The 18,732-nt window shown below is 26.0% G+C and overlaps 2 protein-coding genes across 2 annotated transcripts in view; one reads left to right on the forward strand and one right to left on the reverse strand.

Moving 5' to 3' along the window:
- LOC113793765 (uncharacterized) overlaps positions 1-14,998 on the reverse strand; it is a 39,412-nt gene extending 24,414 nt beyond the window's left edge. The window contains exon 1 of the mRNA XM_075820978.1: positions 14,073-14,998. Within this exon, the coding sequence (XP_075677093.1) occupies positions 14,073-14,221 (149 nt within the window). The 5' untranslated portion in view covers positions 14,222-14,998. The remainder of the gene's footprint in view (positions 1-14,072) is intronic.
- Positions 14,999-15,778: 780 nt separating this feature from the next.
- Trs23 (trafficking protein particle complex subunit 4-like protein Trs23) lies at positions 15,779-18,542 on the forward strand. The gene is made up of 2 exons (XM_027344699.2): positions 15,779-17,078; positions 17,155-18,542. Exons 1-2 carry the CDS (start codon positions 16,880-16,882, stop codon positions 17,715-17,717), a joined length of 762 nt encoding a protein of 253 aa, XP_027200500.2. The 5' UTR covers positions 15,779-16,879; the 3' UTR covers positions 17,718-18,542.
- Positions 18,543-18,732: the final 190 nt, after the last annotated feature.

Consider the following 18,732-nt stretch of genomic DNA (forward strand, 5'->3'; position numbering starts at 1 on the left):
TTAATGATAGTGGCGGTTGAAATATGCAATCAAATCGAATTGAAAAACGAAGAAGAAAAAAAATTGCCACTACAACAACCAAATATTTGATAAGAAAAAAAATGAAGGAAAAAACACATTGGATAATGATAGTGAAATTGTTTTTCGAAGAAAAAATAAAGGAAATTTCGGATTGGAAATAAATCAAGTGCATATCAAAAGAATAATCAAAGTATTAGAAAAAAATCGTGAAATTCACGAATGTTGAAGAATTTTTTTCCAATTACTGAGGTGAGTAATCTTTGATTTTATCAATTTTTGTTCGAAAAGAATCTTCGGAACGAAAAGGATTAGTTTTTTTTTGGAAAAAATGTTCGGTAGGGAGTCCAAAAACACACACACACAAATAAATGAACAACGTTGTCAAACGGTTGCAAAAATCAATCAAAGATTATTGATTTTTATCAGTAACAAACGTCAAAAAAAATTATTGTAAGAAAAAAAACGGACGATAAAATAGCCATTATTTCATTAGAAAAAACAATTAATAAATCAATATACAAAAGTACCATCGATTAGTAATGTATGATTAAAGTTTTAAGATTGGTAGGTTGTACCGGGAGAACAACAAGAGAAACGCAATGACATAATCACGGATGTACTGAATTTAGAAAAAAAATCAATAAAATCAATAAATAAAGAATAACGCCGACAACAACAACAACAACAAGAAAATTACAGCTAGTAAATGTTACATAAAAGTTGTCAATATTGTAATCATTTTGTTTTTCCAATTATTATTATTATTCAATTTATTATTATTACATATCATTTATATTGAAAAAATAACGTCATTCGTTAAATTTGAAAAAAAAACAGTTAAATTTTGCAATATTCAAACAAGAGAATGAAATCAAATTTATTCAATATTCAATGAAGATTAAATCACAAACATTTAAATTAGAAAAAAAACAACATAAAATGAAAACCACCTGCAGTTGGTTATATGTTGGTTAATCACAAAATCAAATCAAATTTTGATATTGAAAAATTTATAAAGAATGTAGTCTTTTTTTGTCATGCATAAAAAACGTGATCGTTCGTTATTTTTGGTACATTATGATGTCATTGGAATGAAAATTTGAAAGTACCAAAAAAAATGAAAAATTAGTACAGAATTTCAACCTTGAGAATTTATCCTGTATTCATAAACCGCCCATGAATCGATTTATTTTTCACTTTTTTTTTGTCAAATAATTCCATTCTATAATGAAAATTATTAAAAAGATAAGATCAAGGACAATCCTATATACAAGCAACTTAATTACGAATATTTATCAATAATCAATATTTTTTTGAAATCGAAAAGAAATCAATTCCAAAGAAAAAATGATAAAAATTGAACGTAACTAAACATTTAAAAAAACAACAACAAATTAATTAATTCTGATTCTATGTAAATTCATATTTTCACTAAAAAACAATATTGATTTTTTTTTGTGGATAAAGAAAAAATGTGAATTTTTTTTCCTATTAACAGATAATTAAATGATAAATTCGTTTGAATTTTTTTTTTTATAAAAAAAAGTTAAAAATCAAAGAAAAAAAACATGTTTTTATCTTTTACCATTAAAACAAACAGAAAAAAAAATCATAACAATTTTAATAATTAATAACCGAAACAACCAAAACACAACGATAACAACAACAAAAATTCAACAAAGTGATAAAATATTCAGAAAAAAATTGTTCATTTTGGATTCAATTCATGAATATGAGAAACTTTTCAACAACAAAAAAATTCTTATAGTAACTTGTTGCCACACACACACAAACCAGCTTCATTAAAAATTCGTGACGTCAACATGATTATATTTCATTATTGAATCGAGAGAAAAAAATCCTGAACCAATGAGTACAACTAAACGATGAACAACATTTACCTCTAATAAAGATTTCATCGGTTAGATAAATATATAAGACGAAACGAAACAAAAAATACAACAACAACAACAAGATAGTGAAGATTTCATGTTTATTGATCATCATCAATATTTTTCTTTACTTTTGATGGTTGATAAGAAAGAAAAAATCATTTTTTCTTTTCTTTTTTGTGATTCAAACGATGGCGTTGGCAAAGAAAAAAAAGAATATTTTGAAATTTTTTTTAAAAAAAATTGATCATAATTTATTGATGATGATGATACTAAATGACCACCAATATTATTACATACATTAAAAAAAATGAGAATTTATCACCACCAACGATTGTAAATGGCAAAGACATTCTTGGTATATGTAAAACTTTCAAACAGAAAGAAATAAAATCCCAATTTGCAGATATAATTGCCCTGAAGTCGAGCAACTATATATATTTTTTGTTTCTGAATATGAATAAATCCGTTAAATATTAGATATAACCAAGAAACAAAAAACATATGACTAAATGATGCTAACGCAATCATTCATATATGAGTGATCAACAAAAAACAACAACAACAACAACAACAGCAACAAGAATTGTTATTGAAAGTTAAAGAAAAAAAAAGAATTAATTAAATCAAAAATATTCGCTAATTATAATCAATCATTGATAAATGTCATCATCATTATCGATCGATCGATCGATCAAACGAATCAAACTTAATTAAAAAAAAAAAGATATGATTGCTGCAAACAAAAACAGTCATCGTCATCATCAAAGAATTGAAACGATGGTGATGTAATCGATTCTTATTATAAAAACAAAAAACAAAACACCTAAGTACATTGCAACAAGTGTTTTTCTCATTTTCAAAGTTCATTTATGGCTTTTTCAAATCATCAAATTCATGGAAAGAAAAAAGATTTTTTCATTACGAAATCAATCGAATTAATGATCTTGATAAACCTGAACGAACAGCAGAATGTCATTGATTCATAGATGATGACAACCACTAAAACAACAACAACAAACCGACTGTAACTAGATATGACCAGTTGTAAATTTTTGGTTCGGCAAAAAAGAAAAAGAAAATTTCAAATGAAATTAAATGTTCCGTTTTCAAAATTTTTGTTTTCTCTCTCTCAAACAACTGGTCAAAAACTGATACTTGATTTTGTAAATGAAAATAATCGATGATTTTTTTTTCAAAATATGATTTGATTTATAAAAAAAGTAACAAGAATGAACAGGTTCTGCAGCATAAGCATTCTCTTCTTTCATCTTTCATACGAAAAAAAAACATTGCAAAAAATTAATCATCGTCGATGATCATGATTATCATAGACATAATAAGATGGAATGAAAGAAAAAAATGAATAAATAAATTCATGGTCAAATGATTTGTGATAACATTTTTTTTTCTTCTTCTCTCCAAGATGATGATAATCATTTGTTATCATTATGATCATCATCATCATCATCAGAAAAAAATGTTATATTCTTTTATAAAGCGAAGAGGGAATTTTTGATGTGATAAATAAGAGCGCATTCACATTTTCAGCTGAAAAATAGTAAAACATTCTTCCCATCCAACTTTTCTGGAATAAATTTAGGATCATTTCGTTTTACAATTTTGGTTTTAAAAAATCTAATTAAATTCATTTGAAAAAATTAATTATTCATTTTTTTTTGACAAAATTTTACAACAAAAAAAAACTTATAAATTTAGTGCCATCTGTTGAAGAAAAACTTTACCAAGATTTTTTTTTTAAAAAAAGATTTGATTTCAATCAAGAGAAAAACAATTGGGATAAACATCTATTTGAGGGATATGATTTCAAAAAACGGGAAAAAATCCACTTGTAAACTTGCACATTAAGGTTAGATGGAAAAATTGTTGACAACGACAAAAAAACAAAAACAACAACAACAACAAACTGCCAAAATCTAGTTTGATCTGATTGATAAAAGGAAATTACCATCCGTTAATAATCATTATCCAAAAAAAATAATGACGTAATTTTGCATTACAAAAAAAAATCTTATGACAATAACAAAATGCTATAGCATCTATAGTGATCAATCTCAAACATCATTGGAACTCAACAACAAGCCAACAAAATAGACAAAGACAAATCAGCTTTTGTTTTTACGAAATTTTACAATCAAATAATATATCTAATTACAACCAGTCTTGATAAGACGAAAAAGAAATACGACTATTACAATCAATGACAATATAAAACAGGAAAAAAAATTATGATAAAAAACATTTTTTTCAAAGTAGAAAAATCTAGAAATTATCATCATCATATTTGATTGTCACTATTTATTTAACAAAAATTGAAAAAAAATCCGATAAAAATTGTCAATCGGGTTCAAGGTAACATCGAGATGTAAAACACAACAAGGAAGAGAAGCAAAGTGATTTTTTTACTGATAAAAATCCAAGGATGCAGATACTATGATTGGTTTTTTTAGAAATAAAAAATGAAAATCAAATAAATCGAAAATTATTATCAGAATTTTCTGTTTGCCTAAAAATTTGAAATTGAATCAATCAAAAAAAATTTCGGAAAATTTCCAAAATCCGAAATGATCAATTATTTCTTTCTCGTTGATGCATTTACACAAGTTTATCATTTTCAACCACACCGAAAAAAAATGACGATAATGATAAAAATCAGAAAAACCAAATCTGAAGGGAAAATAAATTGAATTCAATCATCATTTAATAGCAAAGCCATTACCAACATCAATTTTCAGTGATGACGACTGAAAGAGATTAGATTCAAGATGGAAATAAAGGTGAAAGTTCAAATTTGATTTGTATGTGCTGTGGCCATTTGATCAATTGATGTTTAGTATCAAAACCAAATGAAAAAGAAAGAAAGACGATTCTCGATCAAAGATAACGTCATATTATATGACTTGAATTTTATTTTATTTTAAATGATACAAAAGTAATATCCAAAAGGTAGAAACGAAAACAAACTTGGCATAACAGGGGATAAACATGCAGCTTATCAACAACAACAACAACAAAATCCTCATTACTGGGAATGATGATGAAAAATGATTATGAATTTTGATGCAGATGAATTACCTAGAATGGAATCGAGAATTTTTTCTTGTAAATTATTCAATACAACATTGAATTTATAAGAATTTTTTATTTAAAGTAAATATAACCGAATGGAACACATTTTTAATCGAAAATGAGAATATTAATTAAGAAAAATTGAATGAGAACAAAATTATTTTTTTTTTTGTTATTTCAAAATCAATAAATTCCATATAAACTCATTTGAAAATGAAAGTATTTTTTTGTGATATAATGAGAAAAAATGAAAATTACAAAAAAAATTTCTATTTGAGAATTCAAATATTTTCTTTTTATTATAAAACATAAAAACATAAAAATAGTTGAACACAAGTTTTTGACGTGTAAACTTGTAAAACAATATATAAATTAGTCATGGAACAATCACGTAAAACACTTGACAATTTTTTCAAAAACATAATCATTAAAATAGTTAAATGGCTACGTATTGATATGAATAAAACGATTTTTGAAATTATTCAAACAGAATATTATTATATCAATTTTATTCTATTCAGAATTTGTTTTCGACAAGATGAATATGAAAAACATCGGATTCCATTAACATATCAACGATTTAAATATGCAATTTTCATCACTTTAAATGCATTGCTGGCAATCACCCTTTTGACTATATATATTTGTTCGAAAGATAGCAAAATTTTCATAAGTTATGGACATTTTGAAGAAATCTTACATCTTCAACGAGCGGATCTAGTATTTATCTGTATTCTGGGAATGCTTTGCATAGGTGAAAGTATATTTATTGGCTTAATGTCAAAAATTCTTAAATATGAATCATCATGGCACGATTTTGCCAGCAAAAATTTTCATTTTTATAATCAACGATTAAAATCAAATGAACTACGATATTTGAAAAAATACAATTCTATACTAATAACTACAGGAATAATTCTGAGTGTTATTGTAATTTCAGTCATGATTCTTTTACATGCTTGGAACATGTCTATTGTAATTGATGTTTATTTCAAAAATGGTATTACATCAATCCAGCTAATATTCAGCTTAATATTAATATTGTCAATGGGTTTTCACGCAGAATGGCTGAATACCGCTCTCTTAATTGCAACAATAAGTACGGCATTTTGTACGGAATATCTTAAATTACGTTCAAAACAATCATTAAAAATCTTACAAGGTTATCATTGTAAAAAACAAATTTCAACCATCAAATGGAATTATTTTCACAGAGAATATGTTGATATTTATAAACAAACAGGATTGATTGACAAAACACTCAGCTTCGCATCATACAATTTGGAATTGGATTCGAAGATCTCATCAATGACAGCTTGTGTATTCTATAGTCGACAAATTACAATGGGAATTACTAATTCAATTATATTCGGTGCGATGATATCGGTATTTGTTTATACAACTGGTATATATTCACGATTAACATATTTACCAGCATATAATCATCGATGCTGTCAGTTATTACTGGAATGTATTGGAAGACAATCAATTAAAAATAAAATAAAGAAATCAAGACAAATGATATATGCATCAATCAAATCGAATTTGTTTCTTCAGACAATGAGACAAAATAAATTCGGTTTTCATTGTGGTCAAGTATTTTTCATAACAAAATTCAAAGTGGTTGAACTAATTTTAATGAATATTCCATTAATTCTAATGTTTTACAAGAAATTTTTGATGAATTAAAAGAAAATGAAAGTAAAACATTTCGATTGAAAATGTTTGCACATTCTTAAGAATTAAAATTATTGACAATCCCTTTTGCGAAATATTTCTTTTTCATAATTTAAAATCAAATTTTTAAATAATAAAAATATTTTAGTACTTTAAAGGAACCTCACTGATTGTATGAAAGAAACATAATAGAAAATATACATAGGTTTTTATCTGGGTCAGAATTATTAAGAAGAAAATTATTTATGAGACTGGATCAATAGATCCCATACGAATTCTTCGAATTTAATATGTCAAATTCAAAAAAAATCAATCTCTGGAAAATGAGGGTTTCTTTATGAAATTATGAGATTCGAATTCAAAAAAAATCAATAAAAATGCCATCGATAGAGATACTTTTTTTCTTTTAAACATATTTTCTCGTGATCAAAAAATAGTTTTAGAAATGGAAAGACATTTCGAATCAATTAGAGAAAATATTTGCAAACAAGATTTTGATGAGATAACACAGTATAACAATTACAATTCACTCATGTATTATTTACGTAGAATAATTGGCAATTTGTTCACAATCATAATCACCAAATTGGCTGAATGGCTACGTATTGATGAGAACCAAACGATTTTTGAATTAATTCAATCAGAATATTATTATGTGAATTTTTTCATATACAGATTTTGTTTTCGACAATATGAATATGAAGAACATTGTATTCCACTGACATATCAACGATTTAAAAGTAGAATTCTCATCACTTTAAATGGATGGTTTGTAATTGCGATATTGACAATCTATGTTTGCTCAAAAGAAACCAAAATCATCATGAGTTATGAATATTTTGAAGAAATCTTCAATATTCAACGAGTGGATCTAGTGTTTGTTTGCATCTTGGGGATGGTTTGTGTTAGTGAATGCTTATCTATTGCCCTTTTGTTTGCAGTTCTTAAATATGAATCACCATGGCATGATTTTATCTGCAAAAATTTTCATTTTAATAATCAACGATTAAAATCAAATGAACTGCAATATTTGAAACAATATCATTCATTATTGAAAATTACCGTAATCATTTCTAGTTTTGTTGCAATTCCAAACATGTTTTTGATACATGTTTGGGACATGTGGGTAGTAGTTCAGGTTTATTTCAAAAACGGTATCACATCCGCCCAGCTAATACTAAGCGAATTATTATTATTGTCAATGAATTTTCACATAGAATTCATGTTTACTGATCTACTACTTCGTACAATGATTATTGCTTTTTGTACAGAGTATCTTAAATTGCGTTCAAAACAAATACTAAATTTCTTACAAGGTCATCAAAGTAAAAAACCATTTTCAATGATCAAATGGAATTATATTCACCAAGAATATGTTGATATTTATCAACAAACAGCATTGCTCAATAAAACAATTAGTTTCCAACTTTACAGTATAGAATTGATATCAAAAGTTTCATCAATAACAGCTTGTGTATTTTATAGTCGCCAAATCGAAATGGAAGTTTATAATTCAATCATATTCTGTTCAATGATATCAGTATTTGTTTATATAACTGGTATATATTCACGATTAACATATTTACCTGCATATAATCATCAATGCTGTCAATTATTAATGAAATGGATGGTCAGACAATCAATCAAAAATCAAACAAATAAACCAAGACAAATGCTATATGCATCACTTAAATCAAATTTATTTCTCCAAACAATGAGGCGAAATCAAATCGGTTTTCATTGCGGCAAATTATTTTTCATAACAAAATTCAAAGTTGTTGAACTAATTTTGATGAATATTCCATTAATTTTATTGTTTTACAAGAAAATTACGATAAATTGAAAAATTTTAACGAATATTTATTAGAAAATTGAAATAGTTGACAACCTTTGTTTTGAAAACATTTCTTCTTCATAATTTGAAATTAAACTTTAAAAATAAAAATTCTTATCAAGGAAAAAACAAAATTAATGAACTATAATATTTGTATGAACGAAACATAATGAAAAATATTGGTGAGTTTTTATAGTGAAAAATAATTAAGAAAAATTTGAGTTTTTTAATTTAATCATTCATTAGGCTTAATCAAAAAATTCGCAAGAAGTTAATTTTTTCAAATGGGAGTCATTCTTATAGAAAATATTTTTCGGATTTTTTTTTACTAACAGGAAACCCTTATACCATAAAAATAAGGGTGAATAAAGAAAACATTATAAGAGAGAAAAACAAATGACAAACATATATGATATAATGACAAAAAAAAAATAGCAATTAGTAAAAGTTTTCGATTCGAGAATTCAATCATTCAAAAAACATTAATGAAAATGTCCTGCATGAAAAGACATTACAACAAAAAAATGACTTTTAAAAACAATTAAAAGAAAAATTATATAAAAACAGAGAAAAAATCATAATTACTTAACTTGTCATGTTGTATGAAAGAAACATAATGTAAAATGATCACAAGCAGAGATAAATTATTAAGAAGAGGGTCGAATTTTTAATTCAATCATTCATTAGACCAAATCAATGGATTGCATACAAGTTATAACGCAAATAAAATGCTGCATTCTAAAAAAATTCATCGTATCTTTTTGATATAATGACAACAAACTAATTATATGAATCTTAGGAATCGACAATACTTTTTTACCAAATTTAAAACACATTAATGAAAATGTCATACATAAAACGACATTTTCAGTCATTGAAAATAGTTGAACTTGATATTCTGGTATGAAAACATGTATAACAATAACAAATTTACTCATGGATCATTTACGTAAAATAATTGGCGATTTGTTCACAATCATAATCATAAAATTGGCTAGATGGCTACGTATTGATATGAATCGAACGATTTTTGAAATAATTCAATCAGAATATTATTATATTAATTTTTTTCTGACGAGAATTTTTTTCCAAAAAGATGAATATGAGAAACATTGTATTCCACTGACATATCAACGATTTAAATATGCTATTTTGATTACTTTTAATGGATGGTTAGTGATTACGCTTTTGATATTTTATATTTGGTGGAAAGAAAGCAAAATTGTAATAAATTATGTACATTTTGAAAAAATCTTAAATATTCAACGGGTGGATCTAGTGTTTATTTGTATGATATGCATATTTTGTGTTGCTGAATGTATATTTATTGGTCTATTGTCGAAAGTTCTTGAATATAAATCAGGAATTCATGATTTTTTTCAAAAACATCTTCAATTTGATGATCAACAGTTAACATCGGATGATTTTCAATATTTAAAACAATATTATTTGTTATTGAGAATTACAGGAATCAGTTTCAGCACGATAGTGATTCCGAGTTTGTCCATTCTTTATTTTAGTTCAATATCTTTAGTGGTTTGGTTATATTTCAAAAATAGTATTACATTAATCCAGCTAATAATCACTATAACATCAATTTTGTTAGCCTACTTTCATGTTGAATTTCTTATTACGGCTATACAAATTGGCACATTAAGTATTGCTTATTGTACTGAATTTCTCAAGTTAAAATCAAAGCAATCGTTAAAATTTTTACAAGATAATTATCGCCCAAAACATTTTTCAATGATCAAATTTACATGGAATCATATTCACCGAGAATATGTCAATCTTTACCAACAAACAGCGTTGCTTGACAAAACACTTAGTTTTGTATTATACAATATGGAATTGATTTCGAAAATCTCATTAATAACAGCTTGTGTATTCTTTAGTCGTCAAATAAGTATGGGAATTTCGAATTCAATCATTTTTGGCTCAATGATGATGGTATTTGTTTATACAAGTGTTATTTATTCACGATTAACATATTTACCTGCTGCATATAATCATCGATGCTGTCAATTATTATTAAAATTAATGGTAAGACAATCAATTATGGAGAATAAAATTAAAAAACAAACATTTATGCTTGTGACAAAAATTAAATCAAATTTGTTTCTACAAACAATGGAACATAATAAATTTGGCTTTCATTGCGGTCAATTATTTTTTATAACGAAATTCAAAGTTGTTGAACTAATCATGATGAATATACCATTAATTGTATTATTTTACAAGAAAATTTCAATAAATTAAAAAATTTCCTATCCGATTTGTAGAATTGAAAACGTTGACAGCCTTACTTTCGAACAGGTTTTTATTTCATAATTAAAAATTAAATTTTAAAACAATAAAAATTTTTGTATAAAAAAAATCATTATTACTTGAAATGAACTTCAAGGATTTTTTTAAGAAACATAATTGAATATTTACACTTAAGTTTTCATCAGGGCCAGATAAATTATTGATTCGAAATTTGTTTATGAGACTGAATCCATACAAATTCTTCAAAGTTGATAATCAAATAAAAAGTATTCTACGTAAAATGAGGGTTTTCTTATGATATGATGAGATGAGAAAATCAATTTTTTTTTGAATTCAAAAAACATCAATAAAAATGTCACATTTTAAACTATATTATCTCGTGATCAAAAAATAATAATAATAGTAATGTCAGACTTTTAAAGGTATTTCGAGTCATTTGAACAAATTATTTGCAAACAAGATTTTGATATGAAAACACATTTAACTTAATACAAAAAATCACTCATGAATTATTTACGTCAAATACTTAGCCATTTGTTCACAATCATAATCACCGAATTGGCTAAATGGCTACGTATTGATATGAACCAAACGATTTTTGAAATAATTCGATCAGAATATTATTATATCAATTTTTTTCTATTCAGAATTTGTTTTCGACAAGATGAATATGAAAAACATCGGATTCCATTGACATATCAACGATTAAAATATGCAATTTTCATCACTTTAAATGCATTGCTGGCAATCACCCTTTTGACTATATATATTTGCTCGAAAGAAAGCAAAATTTTCATAAGTTATGGATATATTGAAGAAATCTTACATCTTCAACGAGCGGATCTAGTATTTATCTGTATTCTGGGAATGCTTTGTATAGGTGAAAGTATATTTATTGGCCTAATGTCAAAAATTCTTAAATATGAATCATCATGTCATGATTTTGGGCTGTGGCTATTTTTATTTTTGGCTATATTCGGTGCGACCCAAAAAGTTAAATATACCAGCAATCAATATGTATCCAAATTCAAGATATCTAAGAATCGTACAATAATAGCAATAGCAAGTCAATAATACAATCAATCAATATCTGTTCGATCATTAGGCCGTTGAAAACTTTTCCTTTGAAAATTGTTTTTCTTCCGAGTTTGAAATAAAATTTTGAAACAATAAAAAATTTAACAAAAATAAAATCATTATTACTTTAACTCAACTTTATTTATTGTATATTATTAACGAAACATAATGAAAAATGATCATAACTTTTGAAAACGATGAATTATTCAGAAGGGGATCTAGTTTTTTATTCAAAAGACTATATCAATAGATTTTTCAAAGTCAATATATCAAATGAAACTTATTCTTTTCAGAAAATGTTCTTGTGACTATAACGAAAAATGAATTATGAGAATTTTCGAAGAAGGAATTCATTTTTTTCTTAAAGTTCTAATGTCAGACATAGAAAGACATTTCTAGTTATTCAAAAACCAAAAAACAAAAAAATAGTTGAACCCAAGTTATCTAAAGTGAAAACACGTATCACATATCGGAAATCATTCATGGATCATTCACAATATATTTTTGGGAAATTTTGCACAATCATGATGATCAAATTGGCTAAATGGCTACGTATTAATGAAAAGACAACGATTTCGGAAATAATTCAATCAGAATATCCTTATATCAATTTTTTTCTGACAAGAATTTCTTTTCGACAAGATGAATATGAAACACGTCGTATTTCAATGACATTTGAACGATTTAAAAGAGCAATTTTCATCACTTTAAATGGATGGTTGGTAATTCCGCTTTTGATAGTGTATATTTGGTCGAAAGAAAGCAAAATTTTCATGAGCTATACATTTTTAGAAGATATCTTAAATATTCCACGAGTGGATCTAATCTTTATTTGCCTGATATGTATATATTGTATTGGTGAATATATGTCCATTGGCATGCTGATAATGGTTTTTAAATATAAATCACCGTTGCATGATTTTGTTAGCAAAAATCTTTATTTTGATGATGAACGTTTAACATCGAATGATCTACGATATTTAAAGCAATATCATTCATTACTGAAAATTGTAGGAATCTTTTTCTGTTCCGTAATGATTACAGGCTTATCCGTCCTTTATTTTAGTTCGATAATCCTAGTGATTTGGTTACAATACAAAAATAAAATTACATCAAATCAGCAAATATCCACTATAATATTAATTTTGATGGCCTATGTTCATGTTGAATTCATGAGTACTGCTCTATTAATTGGCACATTGAGTATTTCTTTTTGTACGCAATTTCTCAAATTAAGATCAAAGCAATCATTAAAATTTTTAAAAGCTAATCACTGTTCAAAACAAGTTTCAATGATCAAATTCACATGGAATTTTATTCATCGAGAATATGTTGATCTTTATAAACAAACATCATTGCTTGACAAAATACTCAGCGATGCATTATATTTTATAGAAGTGATTTCAAAAATCACCACAATGATAGCTTGTATATTCTATAGTCGTCAAATTACTATGGGACTTTTTAACTCAATTATATTCTGTGGAATGATATCAGTATTCATATATTCGACTTTTTTATTATCCCGATTAACATATTTACCTGAATATAATCATCGATGTTATCAATTATTACTAAAATGGATGATAAAACGTTCAATGAATGAAAATAAAATAAAGAAACAAACATTTATGCTTTCAACAAAAATTAAATCAAACTTATTTTTACAGACAATGAGACAGAATAAATTCGGTTTTCATTGTGGCAAAATATTTTTCATAACAAAATTTCAAGTTGTTGAACTATTGATGATGAATCTACCAATAATTGTGTTGTTTTACAAAAAAATTTCAAAAAATTAATAAATATAATGATTTAAACCTGTATGATTATAATTCTTCATTGTAAAAATCTTCATTAAAATTATAAGAAAATAAATCAATCAATCAAAATAAATTCTTATTATAAAACCTGTATTCAATGAAGTATAACAATTTTTGTTGCCAAATCTATGGATTTACAGAGATCATCATTAAAATTCAATTCGATTTCCAATCGAAGGACAAGAAATAAATAAAAAAAACGATGATAATCTGATCATTGCAACTGGTTGGACAAGTTTTTTCTTCGCTCTCTCTTTAGTTTTTCGCCAGGCAAACTTGAAATTTTTTAAACATTGAAAAATTGTTTTTTATTTTCGCTCAGAGAAAAAAGTATAATTCAATGCGCTCTATTGTATAATTTAAAAAAAGAATTTTACAAAATAAACTTACTTTCGTTTGGCCGATTTATTTTTCGGTTTAATTGTTGTTGTTGATTGATTTACCATCATTGATGATGATGATTTAACAGTCAATAATGGTACGGAAACCATAACCGTTGTTGTTGTTGTTGATGTTTTTGGTTTAATAATCGATTCCATTTTAAACTAAATTAATTTTCATAAATCATTTAGAAGATGAACATTACACCCACAACATGAACTGAAACTATAATCTAATCTTAGATTCAATTTTCTTTCTTTACATTATATAATTCGGTGAGGATAATCTCCACACACACACAAGCACAAAGTATTAAAACAAAATAAGGAGAAATCTTTCAACAACAAACATCACATTACAAAAAAAAAAAGAAAACAACAACAAAGAATGATTGTACAGCAAAGTGATATCGTATTGAGTTTTTTTTCTTTCTTTCTTCTGAAGCGATAATAAACTAGGTCATCACCATCAATTTACTCTTAACTTTAAACAACAACAAAAACATAACCACATTGAAGCCTTAAGAACATTGAATAACTATTTGTTGCGATAAAAAAAGAAAATTTTTCGGGCAAAAAAAAACAAATTCCGGAATCGTTGATGTTGATCGGTTGGTTGACTGTTATTGTCGTTAAAGGTGATGATTTTTCGTCTCAAACATTCGAATTCGAATGTTTTAGAATCGTTCGATTTTTTTCTCTCTCTGTTCAAATAATGTTGGTTGGAATCTTTTTTGTTTTTTTTTGGTGTGTGGAAGATTTTGAAGAAAACTGGGATTTTTTTTCTTGTTTAATGTCAAATAGTCATTTCTTTTCTTTTTGTTGAAAAAAATGGTTAAAATCAAAAGTTTGTTTGATTTATTTTTTGTTGACAGGATAGTGATGTTGTTTATTTGTCATTGAAACGATCGAAATGTTTAACAAAATCCAAGATACGAAATGATAATCCAAACAGATGATTTTTGATTCGATTTTATATATTATAAATATTGATTGATTGATCAATCAATGTGTTTACAAATTGTCTATCTGTCGATTTGTTTTCATTATGATGATGATGATAAAGATGATGATGATTATAAATCAGCGAAAAAAAATCAAAACAATTAGGATTCTCAAATAGTCGAAACAAACTTGATAATTTTTGTTGTTGTTTTTGATTTTTTCAAGATTCTTTCATAACTTATTTAACAAAAATCCATCAAAAATATGAAACGATGATTGTTGTTGTTCCAAATTAATTCATTTGCTCAAAAAAAAACAAATATTATGCTTTTCTTCATTTTCACGAACATTTTGTAAGAGAAAAAAAAATCAATAATAATCAAACGAAGAAAATTTGGGAAAAAAAATTTCTCATTTTTTTAAAAAAAATCCAAAAATCCATATACTTTTTCAGTGGAAAAAAAAGCACAAACACATTTTGAGGATAAGAGGGAGCGATTTTTTTTCGGTGCAAAAAAAAAAAGATAGACAGAGAGAGAGGAGGATGTTTATCGAATGTTTATCCAAAAAAAACAAAAACAATAACAAACAGTACATTTTTTTTAGTGGTAGTGGTAAGAATCCTTGATGAATCCCTGGATAAAAAAAAACATCCCGAACAAAAAAAAAAACTAGTAGCATTGGATTACGTTTGGGAAGAATCTATTTTTTTTTCATCATGCATGTTGTGTTTTCGTCTCATCAACAACAACAAACATTCACCAATTCATCCTCCTCGAATATTTTGATTTTTTTTCCTTGTCATTTTTTTTTTCGAAAAAAAGTATCCAATTTTTTTTCAACAAAAATGATGTTTTTCTTTTTCTTTTTCTATCTGCTATGTTTGAATTAAACGTTGTTGTTGTTTGTTGTTGTTGTTATTCGAGGAGAAAAAACCTAGATGATTTGTTTTTATCATTTTTCAATTTTGTATACACATCTTTTAGATAGATCAAGATAGGAGGATGATGATGATGATGAAAAGGCGTTTATATGTTAAAGATGAGAAGTGAAAAAAAAATCCCAACAAATAATGTTATTGGCCGTCGTGTTCTTTTGCATGCGCTTTAAACAGAGAGAGAGAGAGAGAGAAAATGTATATCGTCGTCGAATCGAATGGAAAACATTTCATTTCATTTGCCCTATTCATCTGTTCTTCTCCATTTCTGTTCTTTTTCTCTCTGTACTGCCACATTATATTGTCCTCTTCCTCATTGGATAAATCCAAAAAAAAACAATCTGTAGATCCAAAACAAAATCTGAACGACTTTCAAAGCAAAGACATTAAACAATTATGGGCATGGAAAATGTGCTGCTGTCTGGTGGTCAAAATTTTTATTCCAAAAAATAAGAATTTTTATCCTCGTGATTTTCGCAATAAAAAAAATTGATTGATTGATTGATTGATTGAGTGATTAGAAAAAAAAACTTTTTTTTTCAAAATGAACAATTCTGTTGACAGACAATCAATGATAATGATTATTATTTAAGAAAAAAAAAACAAAATTACAAGGACAGCAATCAATTATTATTCGATACTTGTTGTTGAACATTTTAAACATCGATAGTTATACAACAGAATAATCGATTATATTCGTTCTTTACTTTTCAACATAAATGACTCCCACCAATCAAATAAAAACATGTGATTTCCAAATATATATTCCTTTCAATCATTGTCATTATTATCGTTGAAAAAATTCTTATTAAAATTCAAAATTGTACTTTAATTATCAATCAAACATAATTGCGATTGCAATCTTCATCGAAAAAAACAAATTTTTTTCCCTTTTTTTCATATTTATTGTTGTGAAAATCCAAATAAAAACAAAAATGATGAACAAAGTTGTCAATGGAATCTATAGTGTTTATATTATATCTAAATCTGGTGGTCTCATCTATAATTATGATGTTGAATCAAATTTTCCATTAACTGAAGTGGAAAAAACATTTAGTTTTCCATTGGATATTGTACTGGAATTTAATAATCAAAGATTAACAGTTGTATTTGGTCAACGGGATAATATTCGAGGTATGTTGTTATTGTAATTATTTAAAAGATATGCTATGTTGTAACTGTGAAAAATTTCTTTCCAAAAAAACAAAAGTTGGCTATTCATTATTGGCCATCAATGGTGATACAATTGTTGGCCGTAAATATAAAGATCAAGATATTCTTGATGATTTTCTTACAAATGAAGAAAATTTCCCTGTTAATCTTAAATTTGGTTGGCCACGTCTTAGTACAAATGAAAAAATTGTTATGGCATCAATGTTTCATTCAATGTATGCAATAGCTGCACTACAAATTATTCCAAGAAAATCATCATCATCATCTACAAATGATAATTTTCGTCGACATTCCAATAATACTGGTATTGAATATATGGAAACAAATAATTTTCGTCTTAGTTGTTTTCAAACATTAACCGGTGTAAAATTTTTAATCATAAGTGATCTTCGTGAAACAACAAATAAAGATTGGTTATTACGTAAAATTTATGAATTATATTCGGATTATGCATTAAAAAATCCATTCTATAAACTTGATATGCCAATACGTTGTGAATTATTTGATTTGAATATAGCACAATTATTGGAACAAAATGATCGTAATTTAGCCAGTGTTGGTGGTGGTGATTCATCATCAACATCGGCTAATATTTTCTAATTTATCATAATCATCTTTTTTGTAAATAATAAATGAAATTTTTTTCGAAAAATAATAAAACTTTTATCAAATTCTTTTTAAAAAAATCGAATGTTATTTGGAATTTTTTTTTATTTCAGCTCTGCCATCTAGCGGTAAGAAAGATTGGCAACTTGTAAACGTTCGAATTCGAATATTTTTTTTTATGTTCGCGAACACAATCCAGATTCCTTTAATCATTATTTATCTTTGAAAATCATTTTCAATCAAAATAAATCCAATGGATGATCCGAAATCATTTTCATCAGTGATTTTTCATACAGCAAATGGAACGAAAATTGAAGTAACCGAAAGACAAATGGCTACAGTTCGTTCAATTTTTTGGCAAAATACTTCAGATTCAAATATGAAACAACAAGTCAATGAATGTACTCAAATAAAAACGAATAAATATTTTGATGATGAAGATGATGATAAAGAAAACATTATTCAATCGTCTTCAATTGCAAACAACAACATCAATGATGATATTTTACTTGATGATATTGATGATGATTTTTATGATGATATTTTCATATCATCATCAACATCAATCATTATGGACTCATTAAAAAATGAACCCATGAAAAAACGATATCTTGAATCATCGTCCAAACAATCACCATTATCTAAACGTAAACGCTCATCATAATTTAACTTTAATTTTTCGGTTAATTCAATTTTTTTTTCTTCATAAAATATAATTCAAATTTATTTAATTTCATTATAATAATCAATGAAGCCAAAATTATAATAATAATATTATAAATGAAATCAATTAGTCAAATAAAAGTTGTTTTCGTTTTTTTTTGTTTCCTATTATCACAATTACTAATTGTAACATTTGTAAATATGATTGATGGGTTTCGGATTGATTGATTGATTAATGGAAATTTTTTTTTAAATTTATTTAGTCCTACACAATCAAACATTGATTGATTGATTGATTGATTGATAATCGATCCGAACCGCAGCACCATCAGTGTAATGGCAACAT

The sequence above is a fragment of the Dermatophagoides pteronyssinus genome, unplaced genomic scaffold, assembly GCF_027571235.1.
Source record: "Dermatophagoides pteronyssinus isolate colony J.1.1.1.1 unplaced genomic scaffold, Derpt_VIB-CSIC_2022.12 sq0008, whole genome shotgun sequence".
NCBI lineage: Eukaryota > Metazoa > Arthropoda > Arachnida > Sarcoptiformes > Pyroglyphidae > Dermatophagoides > Dermatophagoides pteronyssinus.

What these genes read in the sequence shown, in the direction of transcription:
- Trs23 (XM_027344699.2), top strand. Translation starts at nt 16,880, where the DNA reads ATGATGAACAAAGTTGTCAATGGAATCTATAGTGTTTATATTATATCT. An exon ending in TCAACGGGATAATATTCGAG is followed by an intron (nt 17,079 to 17,154) that starts GTATGTTGTTAT and finishes AAAAAACAAAAG; the next exon opens with TTGGCTATTCATTATTGGCC.